The sequence below is a fragment of the Hypanus sabinus genome, chromosome 7 (assembly GCF_030144855.1).
Source record: "Hypanus sabinus isolate sHypSab1 chromosome 7, sHypSab1.hap1, whole genome shotgun sequence".
Taxonomy (NCBI): domain Eukaryota; kingdom Metazoa; phylum Chordata; class Chondrichthyes; order Myliobatiformes; family Dasyatidae; genus Hypanus; species Hypanus sabinus.
In genome coordinates, this window is record NC_082712.1 from 181,250,753 (window position 1) to 181,273,260 (window position 22,508).

Genomic DNA, 22,508 nt, shown 5'->3' on the forward strand with positions numbered 1-22,508 from the left:
CCTGGTTTGGGAACACCAATGGACCACGGCCTGGTTTGGGAACACGAATGCATCACATCCTGGTTTGGGAACACGAATGCATCACGGCCTGGTTTGGGAACACGAATGCATCACGGCCTGGTTTGGGAACACGAATGCATCACATCCTGGTTTGGGAACACCAATGGACCACGGCCTGGTTTGGGAACACGAATGCATCACGGCCTGGTTTGGGAACACGAATGCATCACATCCTGGTTTGGGAACACCAATGGACCACGGCCTGGTTTGGGAACACGAATGCATCACATCCTGGTTTGGGAACACGAATGCATCACGGCCTGGTTTGGGAACACGAATGCATCACGGCCTGGTTTGGGAACACGAATGCATCACGGCCTGGTTTGGGAACACGAATGCATCACATCCTGGTTTGGGAACACGAATGCATCACGGCCTGGTTTGGGAACACGAATGCATCACATCCTGGTTTGGGAACACCAATGGACCACGGCCTGGTTTGGGAACACGAATGCATCACATCCTGGTTTGGGAACACGAATGCATCACGGCCTGGTTTGGGAACACGAATGCATCACGGCCTGGTTTGGGAACACGAATGCATCACGGCCTGGTTTGGGATCCCCAATCCATCACGTCCTGGTTTGGGAACACCAATACATCACGGCCTGGTTTGGGAACACGAATGCATCACGGCCTGGTTTGGGAACACGAATGCATCATGACCTGGTTTGGGAACACCAATGGACCACTGCCTGGTTTTTGAACACGAATGCAGCACGGCCTGGCTTGGGAACACAAATGCAGCATGGCCTGGTATGGGAACACCAGTGCCTGTTTATGGAAAAAACTACAAAAAGTAGTGAATATGCTCAGTCCAGCACAGATGAAGTCCTCTCTACCAGTGAGCACATTAACACAGTGCTGTTGCAGGAAAGCAGCCTCCAGCTTCAAAACAACACACACTCAAAATGCTGGAGGAACTCAGCTGGTCAGGCAGCATCTATGGAAATGAATAAACAGTTAACACTTCAGGCCAACACCCTTCTTCATGACTCAGGAAAGACACCTGCCATTCAGTACATTGGGCAGGAGGGATAGAATCCTTATATATCACAGCACCAGGTTCAGGAACAGTTACCCTTCAACCATCAGACTCCTGAACCGGTGTGGATAACTTCATTTGCCAAAACTCTGAACTGATTCCACAATCTACAGACTCACTTTCAAGGACTCTACAACTCATGTCCTCGGTATTATTTATTTATTTCAAGTTTGTTTTCTTTTACACATTGGCTGTCTGTCTTTGTCTGTTTATGTATATTTTTTGCAACTCCGATTATCGTCCTTTATTTTTCTGAAAATGCCTGCAGGAAAAGGTATCTCAAAGTGGTATATGGGATCATTTATACTCTTTTGACAATAAACTTACTTTTAATTTTGAACTCGGGGTTATTAGTTCAAATGCCATTTATGGATTCACTGATGACACAACTGCTGAATGGTTCACATGCATTGATAAGTCAGTGTACAGGAGCGAGAATAGACAGGCTGAGTGATGCCACAAGAACAATCTCACTCAATCTAAATAGTATTGAGTTGTTGTTGATAGCATTGAAGGTTGTCATAGGTTACATCAGGAATTTGATGAAATTAGAGGGGGGGATCTCAGTGAAACCTTTTGAATGTTACTCCTATCTTTAAGAAAGGAGGAAGGCAGCAGAAAGGAAATTATAAACCAATTAGCCTGACCTCAGTGGTTGGGAAGATGTTACAGTAAATTTTTCAGGATGAGGTGATGGAGTACTTGGTGATACATGACAAGACAGGACAAAGTCAGCATGGTTTCCTTGAGGGAAAATCTGACCTGATGACCCAGATAAAGGGGACGCAGTGAATGTTGGATATTTGGACTTTCAGAAGGCCTTTGGCGGGTGTCACACATGCTTACCAAGTTAAGTGTTACAGGAAAGTTACTGGCATGGTTAGAGCATTGGCTGATTGGTGGAGGCAACAAGTGGGAATAAAAGGATCTTTTTCTGGTTGGCTGCTGGGAACTAGTGGTGTTCCACGGTGGTCAGTGTTGGGACTGATTCTTTTTTTGCTGTATATCAAAGATATAGATGATGGAATAGATGGCTTTGTTGCCAAGTTTGAAAATGATACAAAGATTGGTGGAGGGCTGTAGTGTTGAAGAAACATGTAGACTGCAGAAGGACTTAAACATATTAGGAGAATGGGAATATGTGGCAAATGAAATACAATGTTGGACAATGCATGGTGATGCACTCTTTTTGGAAAAAATAAATGTACGAACTGTTTTCTAAATGGAGAGAAAATTGAAAAATCTGTGATGCAAAGGAATTTGGGAGTACTTGTGCAGAACACCTCAAAGGTTAACTTGCAGGTAGAGTCAGTGGTGAGGAAGGCAAATGAGACCATGAAACCATAAGTCATAGGAGCAGAGACAGGCCATTCAGCCCATCAATTCTGCTGAGCTATTCCATCCTCGCTGATCTTGGATCCAACTCAATCCCATACATCTGCCTACACACCATATCCTTTGATGCACTGAGCGATCAGGAAACAATCAACTTTCACTTTAAATATATATACCCACAGACTTGGCCTCCACCAAGTCTGTGGCACATGATTCCACCCCCTGGCTAAAAAAATTCCTCCTTACCTCTGTTCCGAAGGGTCACTCATCAATTTTGAGCCTGTGCCCTCGAGTTCTGGATACCCCCACCATCCTCTCCACATTCACTCTATCTAGTCCTTTCAACATTTGGTAGGTTTCAATGACATCCTCCTGCATTCTTCTAAATTCCAGTGAGTACCAGCCCAAAGCTGCCAAACGCTCCTCATATGTTAACCCCTTCATTCCTGGAATCATCCTCGTGAATCTCCTCCGGGCTCTCTCCAATCACAACACATCCTTTCTGAGATTATGGGGCCCAAAACCATTGACAATACTCCAAGTGCAGCCTGACTAGTGTCTTGTAAAGGCTCAACATTATCTTCTTGCTTTTATATTCTATTCCCCTTAAAACAAACGCAAACATTGCACTTGCCATCTTTACCACAGGCTCAACCTATAAATTAAACTTCTAGGAGTCCTGCACAAGGATTCCCAAGTCCCACTCCACCTCTGATGTTTGAACCTTCTCCCCATTTAGATAATATTCTGCACTATTGTTCCTTTTACTAAAATGCATTATCATATATTTCCCAACACAGAATACCAGCTGTCAATTTTTTGCCCGTTCTTCCAATTTGTCTAAGTCCTGCTGCAATCGCATTGCTTCCTCAGCACTACCTACCTCTCCACCTATCTTTGTATCATCCACAAACCTTGCCACAAAGCCATCAATTCCATTATCTAAATCATTGATAAACAATGTGAAAAGCAGTGTTCCCAATACTGACCCCTGAGGAACACCACTAGTTACTGGCAGCCAACCAGAAAAGGCCCCTTTTGTTCCCACTCGCTGCCTCCTTCCTGTCAGCCATTCCTTTATCCATGCCAGTATCTTTCCTGTAACATCATAGGATTTTATCTTGTTAAGCAGCCTCATGTGTGATAACTTATCAAATTCCTTCTGAAAATCCAAGTAAATGATATCCACTGCCTCTCCTTTGTCCACCCTGCATGTTACTTCCTTGAAGAACTCTAGCAGATTTGTCAGAAACAGAAACCATGCTGACTTTGACTTATTTTATCAATAGTCTCAAAGAATCCCGAAACCTCATCCTTAATAATAGACTCCAACACTTTCCCAATCACTGAGGTTAGGCTAACTGGCCAATAATTTCCTTTCTTTGGCTTTCCTCCCTTCATAAAGAGTGGAGTGACATTTGCAATCTTCCAGTCCTCTGGGACCATGGCAAAATCAAGTAGTTCTTGAAAGATCAAGACTAATGCATCTGTTATCTCTTCAGCAACCTCTCTCAGGACTGTGGGATGTAGTCCATCTGGTCCAAGTGACTTGTCCACCTTCCAGTGAAGACAGATGTAAAGTTCATCTGCCATTTCTTTGTCCCCCATGACCAGAATCATTTTCCAGTAGCCCAAAATCAATTCTCACCTCCCTTTTACTCTTTGTATATAGCTACTATTTGGAGGCCTACATTTGATTCCCATAGTGATCTTTTTACCCTTGCAGTTTTTTAACTCCACCCACAAAGATTCAACATTCTCTGAACATATGTCACCTCTTCTGAAAGATGTAATCCCATCTCTTTCCAACACCACCACCTATGTCTTCCTGCCTGTCCTTTTGATACAAAATATATCCTATGATGTTAAGTTTCTAACTATGGCCTTCTTTCAGTCACAACTCAGTGATGCCCACAATGTCATACCAACCAATCTCTAATTGTGCCACAAGTTTGTCCACCTTATTCAGAATACTACACACATTTAAATTCAGCACCTTCAGTCCTGCATTCTTCACCCTTCTGATTTTTGCCTCTGTGGTACAATTTAACTCTTTGCTCTGTCTGCATTTGTACCCAATCACCGGCTTATCCTTCCTTACTTTCATGTTATATCCATCATCTATTTGTAGACCTCTTAGCTCATCCCCAGCTTTATGCAATGTTAGCATTCATTTCAAGAGGTCTAGAATACAAGAGAAGGGATATGATGCTGAGGCTTTATAAGGCACTGGTGAGGCCTCACCTTGAGTGGATAGATCTGGGCTCCTCGTCTAAGAAAAGATGTGCTGGCATTGGAGAGGGTACAGTGGAGGTTTATAAGGACAATACCAGGAATGAAAAGGTTATCATACGATGAACATTTGATGGTTCTGGACCTATACTCACTGGAATTTAGAAGGATGAGGGGGGATCCCATTGAAACCTTTTGAACGTTGAAAGGTCTAGGACTAGATGTGGAAAGGATGTTTCTCATGTGGGGGAGTCTATGACAAGAGGGCACAGACTCAGGATCATGTAGTTTCCATTTAAAACAGAGATGCGGAGAAATTTCTTTAGCCCGAGGATGGTAAATTTGTGGAATTTGTTACCACAAGCAGCTGTGGAGGCCGGGTCATTGGGTGTTTTTTGGACATGGCATCAAAAGTTATGGGGAGAAGGACAGGGGTGGGGCTAAGGTGGGGAAAAAATGATCAGCTATGATTAAAATGTGAAGCAGACTCGATGGGCCAAATGGCCTAAGTCTGCTCCTATGCCTTATGGTCTATGGAAATGAATAGCTGAGCTGAGAAGTGACAGTTGGAGTTCAATGGAGTAAAGTGTGAGGTGATTCACTTTTGGAAAGCTAAACAATGGCAGAACACAGGGTTAATGTCAGGATTCTTGGCAGTGTGGAGGATCAAAGGGATCTTGGGGTCCAAGTCCATAGGACACTTAAAGTTGCTGTGCAGGTTGACTCTGTGGTTAAGAAGGCATACGGTGTATTGGCCTTCATCAATCATGGGACTGAGTTTAGGACTGAGAGGTAATGTTCCAGCTATATAGGACCCTGGTCAGACTTTACTTGGAGTACGGTGCTCAGTTCTGGTCAACTCACTACAGGAAGGATGTGGAAACCATAGGAAGGGTACAGAGGAGATTTACAAGGATGTTGCCTGGATTGGGGAGCATGCCTTATGAGAATAGTTTGAGTGAATTCAGCCTTTTCTCCTTGGAGCGATGGAGGATGAGAGGTGACCTGATAGAGGTGTACAAGATGATGAGAGGCATTGATTGTGTGGATAGTCAGAGGCTTTTTCCCAGGGCTGAAATGGCTAGCACAAGAGGGCACAGTTTTAAGGTGCTTGGAAGTAGGTACAGAGGGGATGTCAGGGATAATTTTTTTACGCTGAGAGTAGTGAGTGCGAGGAATGGGTTGCTGGCAACGGTGCTGGAGGCAGATACGCTAGTGTCTTTTAAGGGGCTCCTGGATAAGTACATGCAGCTTACAAAAACAGAGGGCTATGTTGACCCAAAGTAATTTCTAAAGTAAGTACAAGTTTGGCACAGCATTGTGAGCCGAAGGGCTTGTATTGTGTTGTAGGTTTCCTATGTTTTCTAACACAAGAATCTTGGGACCACATCCATTGTTTCCTCAAAATGTCATGCAAATTAATAGGGTGGTTATGGGGTTGTATTGTGTTTTGGCCTTCACTTGTTGGGGGACTGAGTTCAAGAGCCACGAAGTAATGTTGCAGCTTTATAAAACCCTGGTTACACCACACTTGGAATATTATGTTCAGTGCTGGTCTCTTCATTTTAGGAGGGATGTGAAAGGTTTAGAGAGGATGCAGAGGGGATCAGCTTCTCCTCTATGTACTCTGTCTACACCTCTTGCTGCTTGGTAAAGCAGCCAGCATAGTCAAAGATCCTACCTGCCCGCATATTCTCTCTTCTCCTTTAACCCTTCAGGGCAGAAGTTTCAAAAGCTCTGCAACATGTACCACCAGCTTCTATCCAACTGTCATCAAATCACTCATACATTACAAGATAAGCCGAGAGGTAATGTTACAGCTCTATAGGACCTGGTCAGACCCCAGTTGGAGTATTGTGCTCAGTTCTGGTCGCCTCACTACAGGAAGGATGTGGAAACCATGGAAAGAGTGCAGAGGAGATTTACAAGGTTGCTGCCTGGACTGGGAAGCATGCCTTATGAGACTAGGTTGAGTGAACTCGGCCTTTTCTCCTTGCAGCGAAGGAGGATGAGAGGTGACCTGATAGAGGTGTATAAGATTATGAGAAGCATTGATCATGTGGATAGTCAGAGGCTTTTTCCCAGGACTGAAATGGCTGACACGAGTGGGCAGTTTTAAAGTGCTGGGGAGTAGGTACAGAGGAGATGTCTGCGTAAGTTTTTTTACAGAGAGTGATGAGTGTGTGGAATGGGCTGCCGGCAATGGTGAAGGAGGCGGATACAATAGGGTCTTTTAAGATACTCCTGGATAGATACATGGAGCTTAGAAAAATAGAGAGCTATAGGTAACCCTTGGTAATTTCTAAGGTAAGGACATGTTCGGCACCGCTTTGTAGTTTTCTATGTTTCTCTAACCCTCGATCTCGCCATGTACCCCGTTTTGGCCCTTGCACTTTATCTGTCTCATTGTGCTGCACTTTCTCTGTAATTGTGGCACTCTACTGTACCCTTTCTACTGCCTCGATGTACCTATGTATAGAGTGAACTGTCCAAATAGTACACAACAGAAGCTTTACATGAGACAATAGATCAATTCCAAACCCAAATGGCATTGAATGCCTGCCCTGCTCCTGTGTTGAATGGGTCTGGCAGCAGGATCTGAGTTGGGAACATCCATATGGGGTCAGGGAGTTGATCCTCTGGACATCTATGGCCAGTGCACCAATACCTGAGTGTTGGGGAACCCTGGGGCTGAGTTAAATGTTGCCCTCGGTTACCCAATAATTTTGTTTAAACATATTGCCAACCAGCTGTACTTCTGACTTGTAAACAGTTCAGTGAGCATAGTAACAGGGCTGTGCCACTCAATTACACCCACTTAACCAATTAACCTGCTAACTCATATACATCTTTGGACTACGGGAGGGAGCCAGGGCACCCAGCAGAAACCCACTGAGTCAAAGGGAGAACATGAAAACGCCTTACAGACAGGGGCAGGAATTGAACCTGTTATAGCATTATGACAGCCACTATGCTACCTTGCCATGAGTGGAGCCCTGTCAGGACCTAGGGAAGATCTGTATGCCCAGTGATGATGCCAACATTGGGCTTGGCACTAATTTAGTGTGTGAGCTTTTCCCCAGACTGACAGCAATGATTCAATGGTACTCCATGGGTCATAACTGACTGTCAATCAATATACTGAGTTGTAGCGTCCTCGTCCACAACCTACTGCCTCACTTTCAGGGACTCTATTATTGATTTACTTTTTTAATATCTGCACGATTTGTCTTCTTTTGCACATTGGTTGTTTGCCAGTCTCAGTTATTTATAGTTTTTCATAAATAGTATTGCATTTCTTTATTTTCCCATATATGCCTGTAAGAAAATGAATCTCAGAATTGTTTAAGTTGACATACAAGAGGTGATTGATAAGTTTGTGGCCTAAGGTAGAAGGAGAGATGAGTTATACAGCTGTTGTCACATGCATGTGCAATTCAACTCTTTGAGTGATTATGCAGGAAGTTTGAAGTTAATAACTTTTGTGGTATTTCTGTTTCAGATAATTGAAAATTGCAAGTAAGGACTGTCTGAGAAATTGGACAACATTGACCTTCATGCAGTCATCCGCTACCTCGGTCTCAAGGGCTTATCACCAAAGGAGGTCCATGAGGACATGATGACAACACTAGGGGAGGGTGAAAAATAAATGTGCTAGGTTTTCTAAAATTGACTCCTTCTACCTTAGGCCACGAACTTATCAATCACCCCTCATATACGTGCTTTAATAATAAATTTACTTTGAGCTTTACCCCTTTAAACTCTCCTTATCTGTCTGTTATTGGCACTTGCATTGAGTCCCCATGCAGTACTACCCAAGAGTGGGAGCGGTTTAAAACAGAGAACAGATACTTTGTGAATTGCTTAGCAGTACATGGACTGAGCTCTGGTAGTATACCCTCTGTATAGTCTCAGCACACACAGCTCTCAGCTGTTGACTAGAGAGTGTAGGGTTAATCACTGCATGCACAGTGAGTGGGTTACACCCTAGATACTGACATCAGAAGGTTCATCTCCGTGCTTGTTGAGTATAGCTACAATGGAGTCCAGGATGTCTCAGCAGCTGGTCGAGAGTGAAAGGGGTTTGTTCCCATCACAAGCCCAGCAGTACAACGAGGTGCCACCTACAACTATCAACATAGGAATGGCTCCCCTACCTGTCAAGGACCACTTCCTCTGGTCAATCTTCAACTTTGTTTTCTGCAATTTCTGCTGCCTTGGTTTCCTGGCTTTGGTCTTCTCGGTGAAGGTGAGTTTGTAACTTTAAAGTACAACCTGTAGCCTCTGTTTCCAGTGGTTGCTCAGTAATTTGTTAGTACCCAATGGAGAAAGTGCAAGCTCTGCCCATACTGAAATATTGTAGGTTGGGACGCTACTCTGTAGGGGCGGGGGCGGTTGGAATGAATGTGAGGGAAATGGAAAGATACAGGCATTGTGTAGGCAGAAGAAATTAGTTTAGTTGGCCACTTGATTAGTAATTTTAACACTGAGCTGAAGGGTCTGTTCCTGTGCTCTACTGTTGCAAACTTGCTCTAAAATCAATCCAGCCTTTCCTTCCGACATAGTCATCCATTTTCTATCACCCTTGTGCCTAAGGGTTTCTTAAATGTCTCTACTGCACCTGCTATTGTTTGAATGTGACTTATTTTTCTTGTTGGGACTTGCTGTTACAGCCACTGTCATCTGCTCCAGAACTAACTATTCCCCGGAGTGATGTGATAAAGTGCTGTTACCAGATTTTGTAGAAAATAGGACGTTATGGTTTCCTGTTTATCAACAGATTTGGACTGGTGCCTCAACAAATTCAAGTTGAACTCGTTGAGTCAGGTGTTGGCAGGAAAGTGAAAGCAGAGGCAAAATGCTGGTTAAAATGTGAGAATTGTGTCATTCTCATGGAAAGTGAAAAAAGTTGCATTTTATTGTAATGCTGACCTTCTTTGTGGCTTGTTCTTTCTCATTCCTGCCATCAGGGAGGAGGCACAGGAGCCTAAAGACTCACATTCAACAGTTTAGGAAAAGGGAACTTGCCATTCCAGCTACTAGTCTGATAAAGACTAATCCTTCACTGTCATTTTTCTGAATGATCTATGAACCCACGAACACTATCACAAATATTTGCTCTCTTTTTGCACTACTTGTTGACTTTATATTGTCAATGGCATATAGTACGTTGTGAAAACTGTTTTGCAGCGGTACACTGCAATATATATATTATAAAGTATAATGAGAAATACTGTATAACATAATATATAACATATCTCTTATTATAATTTATGGTATTATAACATATTTACAGACTGCTGCCATAAGGTAACAAACTTCACAACATATGTTAGTGATAGCGCATTCTGATTCTCCCTTGCAGAGGGCTGGGAAGGTGACTACTATCAGTAATTGGGACAGAATATTAAAGCAGCAACGTGCTCCACTCTATACGGGTCAGTAAGAGCTCCCAAGAACTGTGGTGCCTCTGGTTTCTTTATTTAATGCTTTGGTGGCTGTCTGGACTTTTTTTTTCTTTATCAGACTAGCAGCTGGAATGTCAAGTTACCTTGAGAAAGGGCTACAGAGATCTGATATTGGGAACTGGCTGATGGTGTTGTCTGTCTATGATTTCAGCCTTAAATACAGACAGGGAAGTTTGAGTGTTAACGTGGCTGCATTATCACAACAGTCTTATGAAATGCCAGTAACTGACCAAGTGTGGGAGGACATTCCTGCCTCAGGTATTACAGCATGTGTCAGTTTTGCACAGTTGACAAATCAGAGCAAAGACTATAGCCTGATAGAGCTGATAACCATTTGGGTACTTCTAGCCATGCAATTCCACAAGCATATTGCAACCTGACCATGCTGAAGTCGTCAGTGGCACAGCAAGATGACCCTTATATACATGAAATCTGGTCCGCCATTTTCCAGGGAGATATTTCAAAAGAATACAAAACATCCTACTACAATCCTACCGAAGAAGGAATCCGATAAACTGGAGTTCAAGAACAGAGTCTTATACAGGGTTACTTCTCCCCCAAGTACTCATCCGTGCTCAGTTGATTTTGCCTGAGAAGTACGGGAAAATTTTACTGAGGTCACTTCATGATGACTCAGGTTATTTGGGATTTGACAAGATTAACAGATTAGTCAGAGATTATTTCTATCGGCCATGAATGAAGCCTCAAATTGAAGATTACTGCAAGTCGTGCATTTGTTGTATTCTGAGAAAGGTGCTAACTAAGAGTTGTTCCCTTGTCATAGGACCACTTAATCTAGTGAGTATGGATTTTCTTTCCATAGAGGCAGATTCAAGTAACACTGCAAATGTCTTGGTCATTACTGATCACTACACCAGATATACTCAGCCTTTCCCACAAAGGATCAGAAAACATTCACAGTTACAAGTCTTGCAGGAGAAATACTTTACTCATTATGGCCTGCCAAGAAGGATGCACAGTGATCAGGGAAGGGATTTTGAGAGCCCTGTCATACATAAGTTACTGGCATGCTTGGAGTCAAGAAGTCAAAGATTTCTAGACCATGGGTATAGTGAGGAATACAACCACTGGACATCCAGAAGTGATATTAGATAGTAAAAGGGAACTGGACTCAAAATATAATTGAAGATGAAGCCAAGTTTAGGCAGAGGGCAGGAGGAACTGAGTTGCAGTAAGGTACAAATGATAGGCAGCATGAAAAGTCACAAGAAAAGACTGAAACTGATATAAGACATCAGGAGACCTCCAGATACACTGGCATGTGATGCACCTCGATATCAAACTGCTGTGTGAATCCCAATGGGGAAATACGTTGCTTCCATCTACAAGTGGATTGGAGATTATGTAATCACTGAATTCATTTGCATGCTGTAAGACTAAGTACAAGTGTTGTGTTATTAATGATGGATTTGATAAGTTCCAAAGATTTGCAAAGACATGAGGACATGCCTATTTTGGTGGGGGGGGGGCAATGTAATGCCCTGATTTAAGACCATGTTTATCGTATTAATACAGTTATGCTGTTGGGTATTTTATTTTCTGCAGATTTTCTCAAAACGTAATATGTGCCTTCAATTACATTGTACACTCAAGTATTTTTTTTGCTGTTTCAAATAATAATTCACTTTATTAAGTTAGGCTTATTATAATAGGCAATAGGATTTGTTTTGTGTTTACCAAACTCATATTTACTGTAGACATGATTATTTACTGGTAATGGCCTTTTCATCGTTATTCCTTGTGCATTGTAGAGTTATGTTGTTGTTAGTTTGTATTCACAGTGATAGCTAACTCAGTATGAGCTCATGGTGAGAGGGTTGCATGTGGTCAACCTGGAAAGAGCTTAGAGAAGATTTACAAGGATTTTACTCGGGGGGGGGGGGGGGAGGGGTTGACCAGGCTACGTCTTTATTCCCTGGAACATGAGAATGAGAGGCAAAATGTTTAAAATCAAGAGGCATGGATAAGGCAGATGGTAATAAACTTCTCCCCCAGGGTAGAGAAGCCCAGAACAAGGGGGAATAGAAACCGGGTGAAAAATTTAAAAGGGACCTGAGGGGCAACTTCTACCTCAGAGGGTGATGGTTTTGAATGAGCTGGGAAGTAGTTGTGGGCATATGGAAGTGGTTGAGGCAGATACAATAGGACTTGGAAGACATGGAGGATGGGATTTGGAGGAATTTGGGCTGAATGCAGGACATTGGGACCAGCTGGGTGGCATTGTGGTCAGTATGGAGTGATTGGGCAAATAGTCTGTACTCCTGATGTATTGGCATGAGTGTATGGTAAGCTGATGCCTTGAATCACTGCTATACGTCAGCTGAAGGTCCATTCACAAAGCTATTATAGAACAGTACGGAACAGGATCAGGCCGCTCAGCCCATCATGTCAGGGTTGACCATCTTACACTAATCCCCAACACGAGAAAATATACAGACGCTGTAAATCCAAAGCAACACACTCAAAATGCTGGAGGAACTCAGCAGGTCAAGCAGCATCTATGGAAAAAGTAAACAGTTGGTGTTTCAAGCTGAGACCCTTCATCAGGACATCCATTCCCTATAAGTCACTGTCTAACTGCCTCTTAGACATTGCTACTGCATGTTTTCACCACCTCCCAGTAGTGCACTACAGGCACTTTCCACTCTTGCCTTACACATCTCCTTTAAACTCCCCCCACCAACTTAAATCTGTGCACCCCCGAGAAAAAGTTATTGATTACCCTTCCTTTGCCTCATAATTTTACATACAATCAGGTCCCTCTTAGTCTGCACCACTCTGGAGAAAGCAACTCAGTGTGTGCCCAGCCTCTCCAATCCAAGCAACATCCTGGTGAACCTCTTCTGCACCCTCTCCAAAGTCCCAATGTAGTGAATGCCTCTGCATACTATACTCCTAAAGTGGACTAACCACGTTCCTGTTGAGGAGGACTGGACTGAATGAATCCAATGTGATGACAAGACATCAGTATTGGCAGAATAAAAATCCTAGACTAGGCAAAAAATATTTACAGAAGCCTAAGAAGGAGGGCGGTTTGGCTTTGCCAAACTTGAGATTTTACTATTGGGCAGTTAATATACAATACTTAATATTTTGGACACAAGAATCGACTATAGCAGCTTGCCCACAATGGGTAAATTTGGAATGTAAATCTGTACAAGACTTTTCATTGTTTTCAATTTTAGGATTTTCACTTCTTTTTTCTTTATCTAAATTGAATAAACAAATAACTAATCCTATAGTCAAATATACATTGCGAATTTGGTTTCAATTTCGTAAATTTTTTGGTTTGAATAAGTTCATTTTATCAAGCCCTATAATATCTAACTATTTTTTTCGGCCCTCTTTTATGGATCAAGCTTTTCTTTTACGGAAAACAAAAGGTATAACATGTTTTTGTAATTTGTTTTTGGATGATAGCTTTATGTCCTTTGAACAACTATCTAATAAATATAATTTACCTAAAACTCATTTTTTTAATTATTTGCAAGTTAGAAATTTTTTGTATAATGAGTTACAGTCTTTTCCGAAACTATGTCCATTGGACACTACGGAAAGAATTTTAGCTCTGAATCCTTGTCAAAAGGGTTTAGTAGTTGTCACTTATAATATGATCATGAAAATACAGCCAGAAGTATCAGAAAAAAATTAAGAAGGAATGGGAAAAAGAACTTCATTGTCTTATATCCACTGAGCAGTGGGAGAAAATTTTACTATTAGTCAATTCGTCTTCTATCTGTGCTAAGCATGCTCTAATACAATTTAAGGTTGTACATAGAGCTCATATGTCTAAGGATAAACTGGCTCGATTTTATTCTTATGTTAATCCAACCTGTGACAGATGTCAGTCTGATGTCGCTTCATTGACCCATATGTTTTGGTCTTGCCCTTGTTTGCAAAATTATTGGAAAGAAATTTTCAGTATTATTTCAATAGTTCTGAGTATCAATTTCCAACCGCATCCTATTACTGCAATTTTCGGTTTACCAATGGTGGATAATAGTCGTTTATCCTCCTCATCTCGACGAATGATTACATTTGTTACATTAATGGCTAGAAGATCTATTTTATTGAATTGGAAAAAAATTAATCCTCCAACTATATTTCAGTGGTTTTCTCAAACTATCTCTTGTTTGAGCTTAGAAACAACTAGAAGTGTTGTTTTTGATCCTTCAGTTAAATTTGAAGAAACTTGGAGACCATTTATTCAACATTTTCATACGAGTTAAATTGTCTTTTCCTAAACCTCACTTTTATTATCCTTAATTATTTGGATGGAGGTTCGGAGTTATTGGCACTACTATATATGTCTGACATTATGCAATGGCCCATGTTGGTTAGTGGGTTTTTTTTCTTCTCTTTTTTTTGGGGTTTTTTAAAAAAATTCTTTTGTTCATAAATACTATGAGTTTGGGAGGATATATATATTGATTATTATATCTTTGAATGTCTACTTAAACTATTAACTATGTACTCTCAAACTCTTTATATTCATGTTTCATTTATGTTTCCTTAAAAAGAGAGAGAGAGAGAGAGAGAGAGAGAGAGAGAGAGAGAGAGAGAGAGAGAGAGAGAGAGAGAGAGAGAGAGATATCAGTATTTTGGAGGAACAACAGTTGAGGTGTTGTAGTGCCTTTTGCCTTCTACAAACTGTTGTGTCTGCATGGTGTTCAACTGCTGATGATGTTGGGGGGCATTTGGTATCTGGGCATTGTGTTGGGTGCTACTGACTTCAGTTGGTTTGCTGTAGGGCACTGGATATTCCATCATTTCTAGCCGGAGTCAGAGCTGCGGAATTCCATCATCTCCACGTACTCTGCAAAATTCCCACTGTTCCCATCTGTTCTCTCTACAGGCTAGAGACCAGAAAGTCCTGGGGAATAGCTACAATGCCAGCCACCACGGTTCCACATCGAAAGTACTGAATCTGGCAGCCACAATCCTGTCTATCCTCGTCTTTGTGATTCTGTTTGGGCTGGTGGTTGGCGGAGTGATCAGTACTTACCGGAAATAAGGACCAGGATCGTCTCTCGGTGATTGGGTTTTCCTTTGCTTGTCCTGCCCTGAGTTTGGAGGCTGCAGCTGCTGCTTAGCCACTGACTTGAAACCATTCTACGTGTCTCAAAATGCATACTATTGCCTTGCAATATTGCTTTCTGTAGCTTTTGAATAAAGTACATGTGCTAAAATTAAAATGAGGTTGATACTTTGGGGTTCTAACATTTAACTGTCGCTCATTCTTTGGGAGCACTCCTCCGTTTTTGTGGATGGTTGCAAAGAAAAAGTATTTCAGGATGCATATTGTATACACTGCTCTGACATTAAATGTATCTTTGAAACCTTTGATATGGATGGAATAGGTGTATTCATGTAGCACACTACAGATGTTCCAACTAGATTATCCTATTGCTTGCGAGATACTTGTATGTTACAAGTCTCTACTCCATCACCCACTTGGGCATTATTCCAGACTCCAACCCATCCTGGGTGACAAAAATTCCTTAGATAGCCTGCACTGGTCTCTTGACCTAAATCTACGGGCTCTGGTTATAAACTGGCAAGGTAAGGGAACCTTTGATGTCCAAGAGTCATAGAATCATTGAGAAGTACAACACCGAAACAGGCACTTTGGCCATCTAATCCTTGCCAAAAGCTTTTAAACTGACTACTCCCATCAATCTGCAACAGAACCATAGCTCTGCATACCCCTACAATCCATGTATCTATCCAACTTAAACTTTGCTTAAACATTGAAATTGAGCTCGAATGCACCACTTGTGCTGGCAGCTCATTGCAAACTCTCATGAGCCTCTGAGTGAAGAGGTTTTCCCTCGTGTTTCCCTTTTTACCTTTCACCTCTAAGCCATGAACTCTGGTTGTTGTCCCACCCAACCTCAGTGGGAAAAGCCTGCTTGTGTTGACCCTATCTGTACCCCTCATCATTTTGTATACCTGTATCAATCTTCTACGTTCTAGGGAATACCTGTTTAATCTTTCCTTATAACTCAGGTTCTCCAGACCCATCAAAATCCTTGTAAATTTTCTTTGTACTCTTTCAACCTTGTTGACATCTTTTCTGTAGGTTTGTGACCAAATCTGCACACAATACTCCAAATTAGGCCTCATCAATGCCTTATACAACTTCGTCATCTCATCTCTGATTTATGAAGGCCAATGTGCCAAAAAGTTTTATTACAACCCTATCTAAATGGGACACCACTTACAACGAATTATGGATCGGTATTGTTACGTATCCTGTAACTGGATAACTTACCAGCAAAGATAGAGAGGTCTGTTGATGTCTGTTGTCACTATTTTCAAACGTTTTATTCGTAAAAGGACACAAAGGTAGGGTTAATACATACATTCAGATAAGTCACATTGTCAATACTCAATCTAAAGCGCGGGTATACTAATAATCATCATTCTTAAATGAGCTCTGCTGATGTCTAGGGGTTAATAGATTGTCCGTTGGAAATATAAAAGTCACTCTGAAAGTGTGCCGGCCTCAGCCCGTTGGAAATCGCTGGGTTCTTTCGGGGGGGGGGGGGGCCCGAGAGAGAGAGATTGGGGGGGGAGAAGAGAAAGAACTTGCCGAGTCTCGATGAATCTTCCGTGAAAATCGGGGGAGCGTTGGTTTCCTCTCCCCGATGTTAGTTAAAAGCGGTTTCCTGTGATTCCAGCCACAAATTCCAGTCCCGGAATCTAACGCACGTGGCTTCCTTCAGAATGGCTTCCCGCTGCTGCGGGAACACTCTCTCGTGTCTTCTGGGTGCGTCTGAGGGGCTGTCCCCCTGGACTCTCCTTTATACTTCCTCACGGGGTCGCAGGTGTCAATCAGGTTGGGATGATGCAATCTCTCTCTCAACCGGCCCACCTTGCCCGAGGGCTTTACACGTGGTCTCCATGAGACAATAGTCGCTGTTGTCTTCATTCTGTATCGCTGGTGATACCTGCAATTTGGCACGTATCTCTCTCTCTCTCTCCGACTGGGTCTACTGACCCCCCCCCCCAACGGGTGCTCTTACGATTCTCCGGAAGGAGGGGGCTGCTCCCGCTCCTTCGGCCCCTCAGAGCTGTGGTACCTTCATAACACCTCCCCCCTTAAGAAGCCGTTTACCAGCGGTTAAACGGAGTGGTCCACAGTCTTATAGGAGTTTTGGATCTAACACAATACACAAGCTTTTCTTTTCACAAAATACTACCGTTATACATTCAAGTCAATACCTAAATAGTTAACGATTACAGTGTCCCTTTCTTTCAGATCTTAACATTGCGAACCGTACATCAGACTTCAATTCAATAACCACCTATTTAATTTTTTTTCGCAACAAAACTAAGGAGGTGTGACCTTAGCTTAGGTGCATTTACAAAAGTTTACGTGAATACTAATCATTTCAGTCGTTTAACTTAACCGGCAGGTCTCCAAAGGGCTGTCTTTATTACTCACAGGCTTTGGCGTAAACCTGTTCAACCTGCTTGGCTGCCTAACAATGGCATCCCCATTAACCGTCGCCTCTTTCTCGGCGAGTCCCCCCCCCCCCCCCCCGTGGGGAACTTGAGTAGTTTTTCGTGGTGAACTCCCGCCCGCCCCGCTCATCGGGGTTATTGTAGCAACACCATGCCCCAGACTTAGACCCTTTTCACCCAATTCTTCGATTTTACCCAGGTGGCTGGCCCTTTTATCAGTCCCCTTCAGACTATTGGTGTTCGATTCGAACTCTTCGCTCAAGTAGCCTGTCGAAGGCAGCCTTTTCACACCCCATCCTGGCATAACAATAGAGTGGGGGGCCCCGCTATTCCCTGGCTCACTCTGTGAGCGATCTGCCAGGTTTAAGATTTCTTCCTTCGATTTGGAAACTACAGGCTTTTCGTTTCCTTCGCCAACAATCCTCACCCCCCCATTCTTAAATTCTGCATTAACTTTGAACACTCCTTCGAGTACAGACGCCGGGGAGCTCACACTTTCCCCGGTTACCAAGGTTAACCCTTTTCCCACTGAACCGAGTCCATCTGACCCACAAGGACGGCCGCCCCGTTCCACTGGGTCAGATACCTCAGACTTCTTCTGAGCTCCATTACTAGGTTCAGCCCCTCGGGCATCCCCATCTCGGACACTCTCAAACGGGACATTGGCCTCTTCCAGGCTTTCAACACCCGTACCTTTTTCAAATTCTAACTTCCCCCGATCCTCCCAGTTACTCTCTGGGCAGCTCCCACCCGGGGAAGGCGCAACCCTGCAAGCTGAAACAACCTCCTCGGTCTTTTCAGCAGACTCCTTCGAGGCAAGGGTATCCTTTCCATCTAGGACTGCCCCCCTCTCGTTATCGGTAACACCCTTAGAACTCTCAAGTTCTTCAAACAATTCTGCCAAACCAGACAGATCATCCATGTCCAACTCTGGACCTTTTAACAGCTTTATCTGTTTCTCATCTTTATTTCCTACCTTTAGGACCTTTCTCTTCGCTAAAGGCAGATCTATCTCCTCTCCCTTACCCCCTTTCACTTTACTACTCTTCGTCTTACCACCCTCTAAACCCGCATGGCACAGCGTCAGCAAAGACATCTCGGCCAAATCAAAACTGGCCAGATTTAAACTGCTCTCGTTCACAGGTCTCTCTCTCGACATGCTGCGAGTGACCGCGCCGGCGAGATGGTCCTTGGGCGCTAGGGACGGGGCCACCGTACTCGCCGGTCGCCAGGTCGGCAGCATGGCTGACCAAACCTTACCCCTGCTAAGTCGTTTCCCAGCAGGATGTCCACGTCATCTCTCGGGAATTCTGAGGGCACCCCCATTTCAACTGATCCATACACCAGCTCACAATCCAAAATGACCTTATATAAGGGCACCATTTCTATCCGTTTATTTATTCCTTCCACCTTTACCAAGCCCGTTTCCCGACCAAATGCTAGTACCTTACGGCTAACTAGGGATAATTCAGAGCCCGTATCCCTCCAGATTCGTACGGAAACTGGGGTGTCTCCCTCCGTCACAGACACGGTTCCATGTGACAGACAACTCCCAGAGCCCTCTCGTACTCTGTCTACCCTCGGCTCTCTGGTCGATTTGCTGATTACCACGGCACACCCGATAGGGACGGTGGTTTTCCCTCTTCCTATCTCCTTCCTCGGAGCAAAGCATCGAGATGCAATGTGCCCCTCCTTTCCACAATTAAAACAGGTCAAACCCGGAGCCCTCTGGCCGTCTTGCCTTTCCCCCTCAACCTTAACGCTAGCTCCCGGTGGAACCTCTGCCTCACTCATCGGACTTTCTCTATCGTTCCCACGGTCTCTCTGGGGACCTTTATTCGAGGGAGTCTTGGTCTTGTGGGTTAGGGCATATTCGTCCGCCAACCTGGCAAATTCTGAAATGGACTTATCCGGCTTCTCATTCAAATACACCCGGATCTCCTCCGGAACACAACTTTTAAATTCCTCAATCAAAAACAACTCCCTGAGACGCCCATAATCCTCGTCCACTCCTTCCGCGGTGCACCAACGGTCCAAGAGCACCCCCTTCTCATGGGCTAGCTCGGTATACGTTTGATTCCACCCTTTCCTTAAATTTCTAAACCTTTGTCTATAGGCCTCAGGTACCAATTCGTAAGTCCGGAGAATGGCCTTTTTTTACCTCATCATACTTCTCCACTCCTCCCTCCTCCAGGGACAAGGTCGCATATGCTCGTTGGGCCATCCCCTTTAACACACTTTGTAACAACGCCACCCACTGCTCTTTTGGCCACTTCTGATTTACTGCCACCTTTTCAAAAAGCAAGAAATAGTTATCGACATCTGTCTCCTCGAACGGGGGCACCAATCTCAACTCCCTACTAACATTAAACCGCTCCGCTTGGTCTAACCCTTGATCTCTTCGTTCGTTCTTCATCTTCTCAATTTCCCAGTCATGTTGCCTCTGTTTCTCTTTCTCAGCCCGTTCCCTCTCTTACTCTTCTGCTTCTAGCTTCTTAAGGTTAATTTCATGCTGCCTTTGCCTTTCTCTGTCTTGCCTTTCCTTCTCTCTCTCAGCCGCTTCCAGCTCTTTTAGCTTAATTTCACGTTCCAGCTTCACTTTCTCCACCTCTAACTGAACCGTCCCACTTGATGGTATCTCTTCAGGGATATCTCCCAATACCTCAGCTCCAAACACCTTCTTCCCAATGTAATACTGGGTTATGGCCCTTCGTACCTCCCGCTTTTTCATGGACGACCTCACTTCTGTGAGGTTCAACCCCTTCGCTAAATTTAACGAGTCTGATTTGGTGGCCGCCTCTAGCGCCCCCACCGTCGGGTTTTCCATAAATTCCCCCATGTCCATCTTTGCTGGTTTCCCGTCTGGCTACCCGCGTAACCAGATTCAAGTTTTTGATTTACAAGCCCGATTCACTGGCCTCCCAATTTGGTGTCAAATCCCGAGACGAGAACCCCAACTGTTACGTATCCCGTAACTGGATAACTTACCAGCAAAGATAGAGAGGTCTGTTGATGTCTGTTGTCACTAATTTCAAACGTTTTATTCGTAAAGGGACACAAAGGTAGGGTTAATACATACATTCAGATAAGTCACATTGTCAATACTCAATCTAAAGCGCGGGTATACTAATAATCATCATTCTTAAATGAGCTCTGCTGATGTCTAGGGGTTAATAGATTGTCCGTTGGAAATATAAAAGTCACTCTGAAAGTGTGCCGGCCTCAGCCCGTTGGAAATCGCTGGGTTCTTTCGGGGGGGGGGGGGGGGGCGCCCGAGAGAGAGAGATTGGGGGGGGGAGAAGAGAAAGAACTTGCCGAGTCTCGATGAATCTTCCGTGAAAATCGGGGGAGCGTTGGTTTCCTCTCCCCGATGTTAGTTAAAAGCGGTTTCCTGTGATTCCAGCCACAAATTCCAGTCCCGGAATCTAACGCACGTGGCTTCCTTCAGAATGGCTTCCCGCTGCTGCGGGATCACTCTCTCGTGTCTTCTGGGTGCGTCTGAGGGGCTGTCCCCCTGAGACTCTCCTTTATACTTCCTCACGGGGTCGCAGGTGTCAATCAGGTTGGGATGATGCAATCTCTCTCTCAACCAGCCCACCTTGCCCGAGGGCTTTACACGTGGTCTCCATGAGACAATAGTCGCTGTTGTCTTCATTCTGTATCGCTGGTGATACCTGCAATTTGGCACGTATCCCTCTCTCTCTCTCCGACTGGGTCTACTGACCCCCCCCCCAACGGGTGCTCTTACGATTCTCCGGAAGGAGGGGGCTGCTCCCGCTCCTTCGGCCCCTCAGAGCTGTGGTACCTTCATAACAGTATTCCCGTCAATTATTTGGACAATGGAATTGATGGCTTTGTTGCAACATTTGCAGACTTTATGAAGGTAGGTGGAGGGGAGGTAGCTTAGAGGAAGTACACAGGCTACAGAAGGACTTAGATGAGAATGGGCAAAGAAGTGGCAGATGGAATACAGTGTCAGGAAGTGTATGGTCATGTACTTTGGTAGAAGAAATGAAAGGGTTGACCATTTTCTAAATGTAGAGAAAATACAAAAAAAAACTGAGGTGCAAAAGGACTTGGGAGTCCTTGTGCAGGATTCCCTAAAGATTAATTTGCAGGTTGAGTCTGTGGTGAGGAAGGCAAATGTGATGTTAATATTCATTTCAAGAGGACTAGAATATAAAAGCGAGGATGTAATGTTGTAAGTTTATAAAGCACTGATGAGGCCTCACTTAGAGTACTGTGACAGATTTGGGTCCCTTAGAGAACATTGAACATAGAATAGTAAAGCACATTACAGACCCTTCGGCCCACAATGCTGTGCCAACCCTCAAACCCTGTCTCCCATATAACTCCCCACCTTAAATTCCTCCATATACCTGTCTAGTAGTCTCTTAAACTTCACTAGTGTATCTGCTTCCACCACTGACTCAGGCAGTTTCTAAGGTGAAAAGTAAAAGTGGCACTGTAATCCAGGGCAAAAAGCAAAAAGAGCCACTTTTCAACATAATTGTATAAGGGCTAAGAGTGTTGTAAAAACAAGCCTGAAGGCTTTGTGTGTCAATGCGAGGAGCATTCGTAACAAGGTGGATGAATTGAATGTGCAGATAGTTATTAATGAATATGATATAGTTGGGATCACAGAGACATGGCTCCAGGGTGACCAAGGACGGGAGTTCAACATCCAGGGATATTCAATATTCAGGAGGGATAGACAGGAAAGAAAAGGAGGTGGGGTAGCATTGCTGGTTAGAGAGGAGATTAACGCAACAGAAATGAAGGACATTAGCCTGGAGGATGTGGAATCGATACGGGTAGAGCTGCATAACACTAAGGGGCAGAGAACGCTGGTGGGAGTTGTGTACAGGCCACCTAAC

The 22,508-nt window shown here is 43.8% G+C and overlaps 2 protein-coding genes across 9 annotated transcripts in view; one reads left to right on the top strand and one right to left on the bottom strand.

The window, feature by feature from the left end:
- ric8a (RIC8 guanine nucleotide exchange factor A) overlaps nucleotides 1-15,498 on the top strand; it is a 125,692-nt gene extending 110,194 nt beyond the window's left edge. Inside the window, exon 10 of the mRNA XM_059976280.1 lies at nucleotides 15,017-15,498. Within this exon, the coding sequence (XP_059832263.1) occupies nucleotides 15,017-15,086 (70 nt within the window). The 3' untranslated portion in view covers nucleotides 15,087-15,498. The remainder of the gene's footprint in view (nucleotides 1-15,016) is intronic.
- The window catches only part of sirt3 (sirtuin 3), a 77,424-nt gene that overhangs the window by 23,657 nt on the left and 31,259 nt on the right, over nucleotides 1-22,508 (bottom strand). The gene's annotated exons all lie outside the window — the stretch shown is intronic.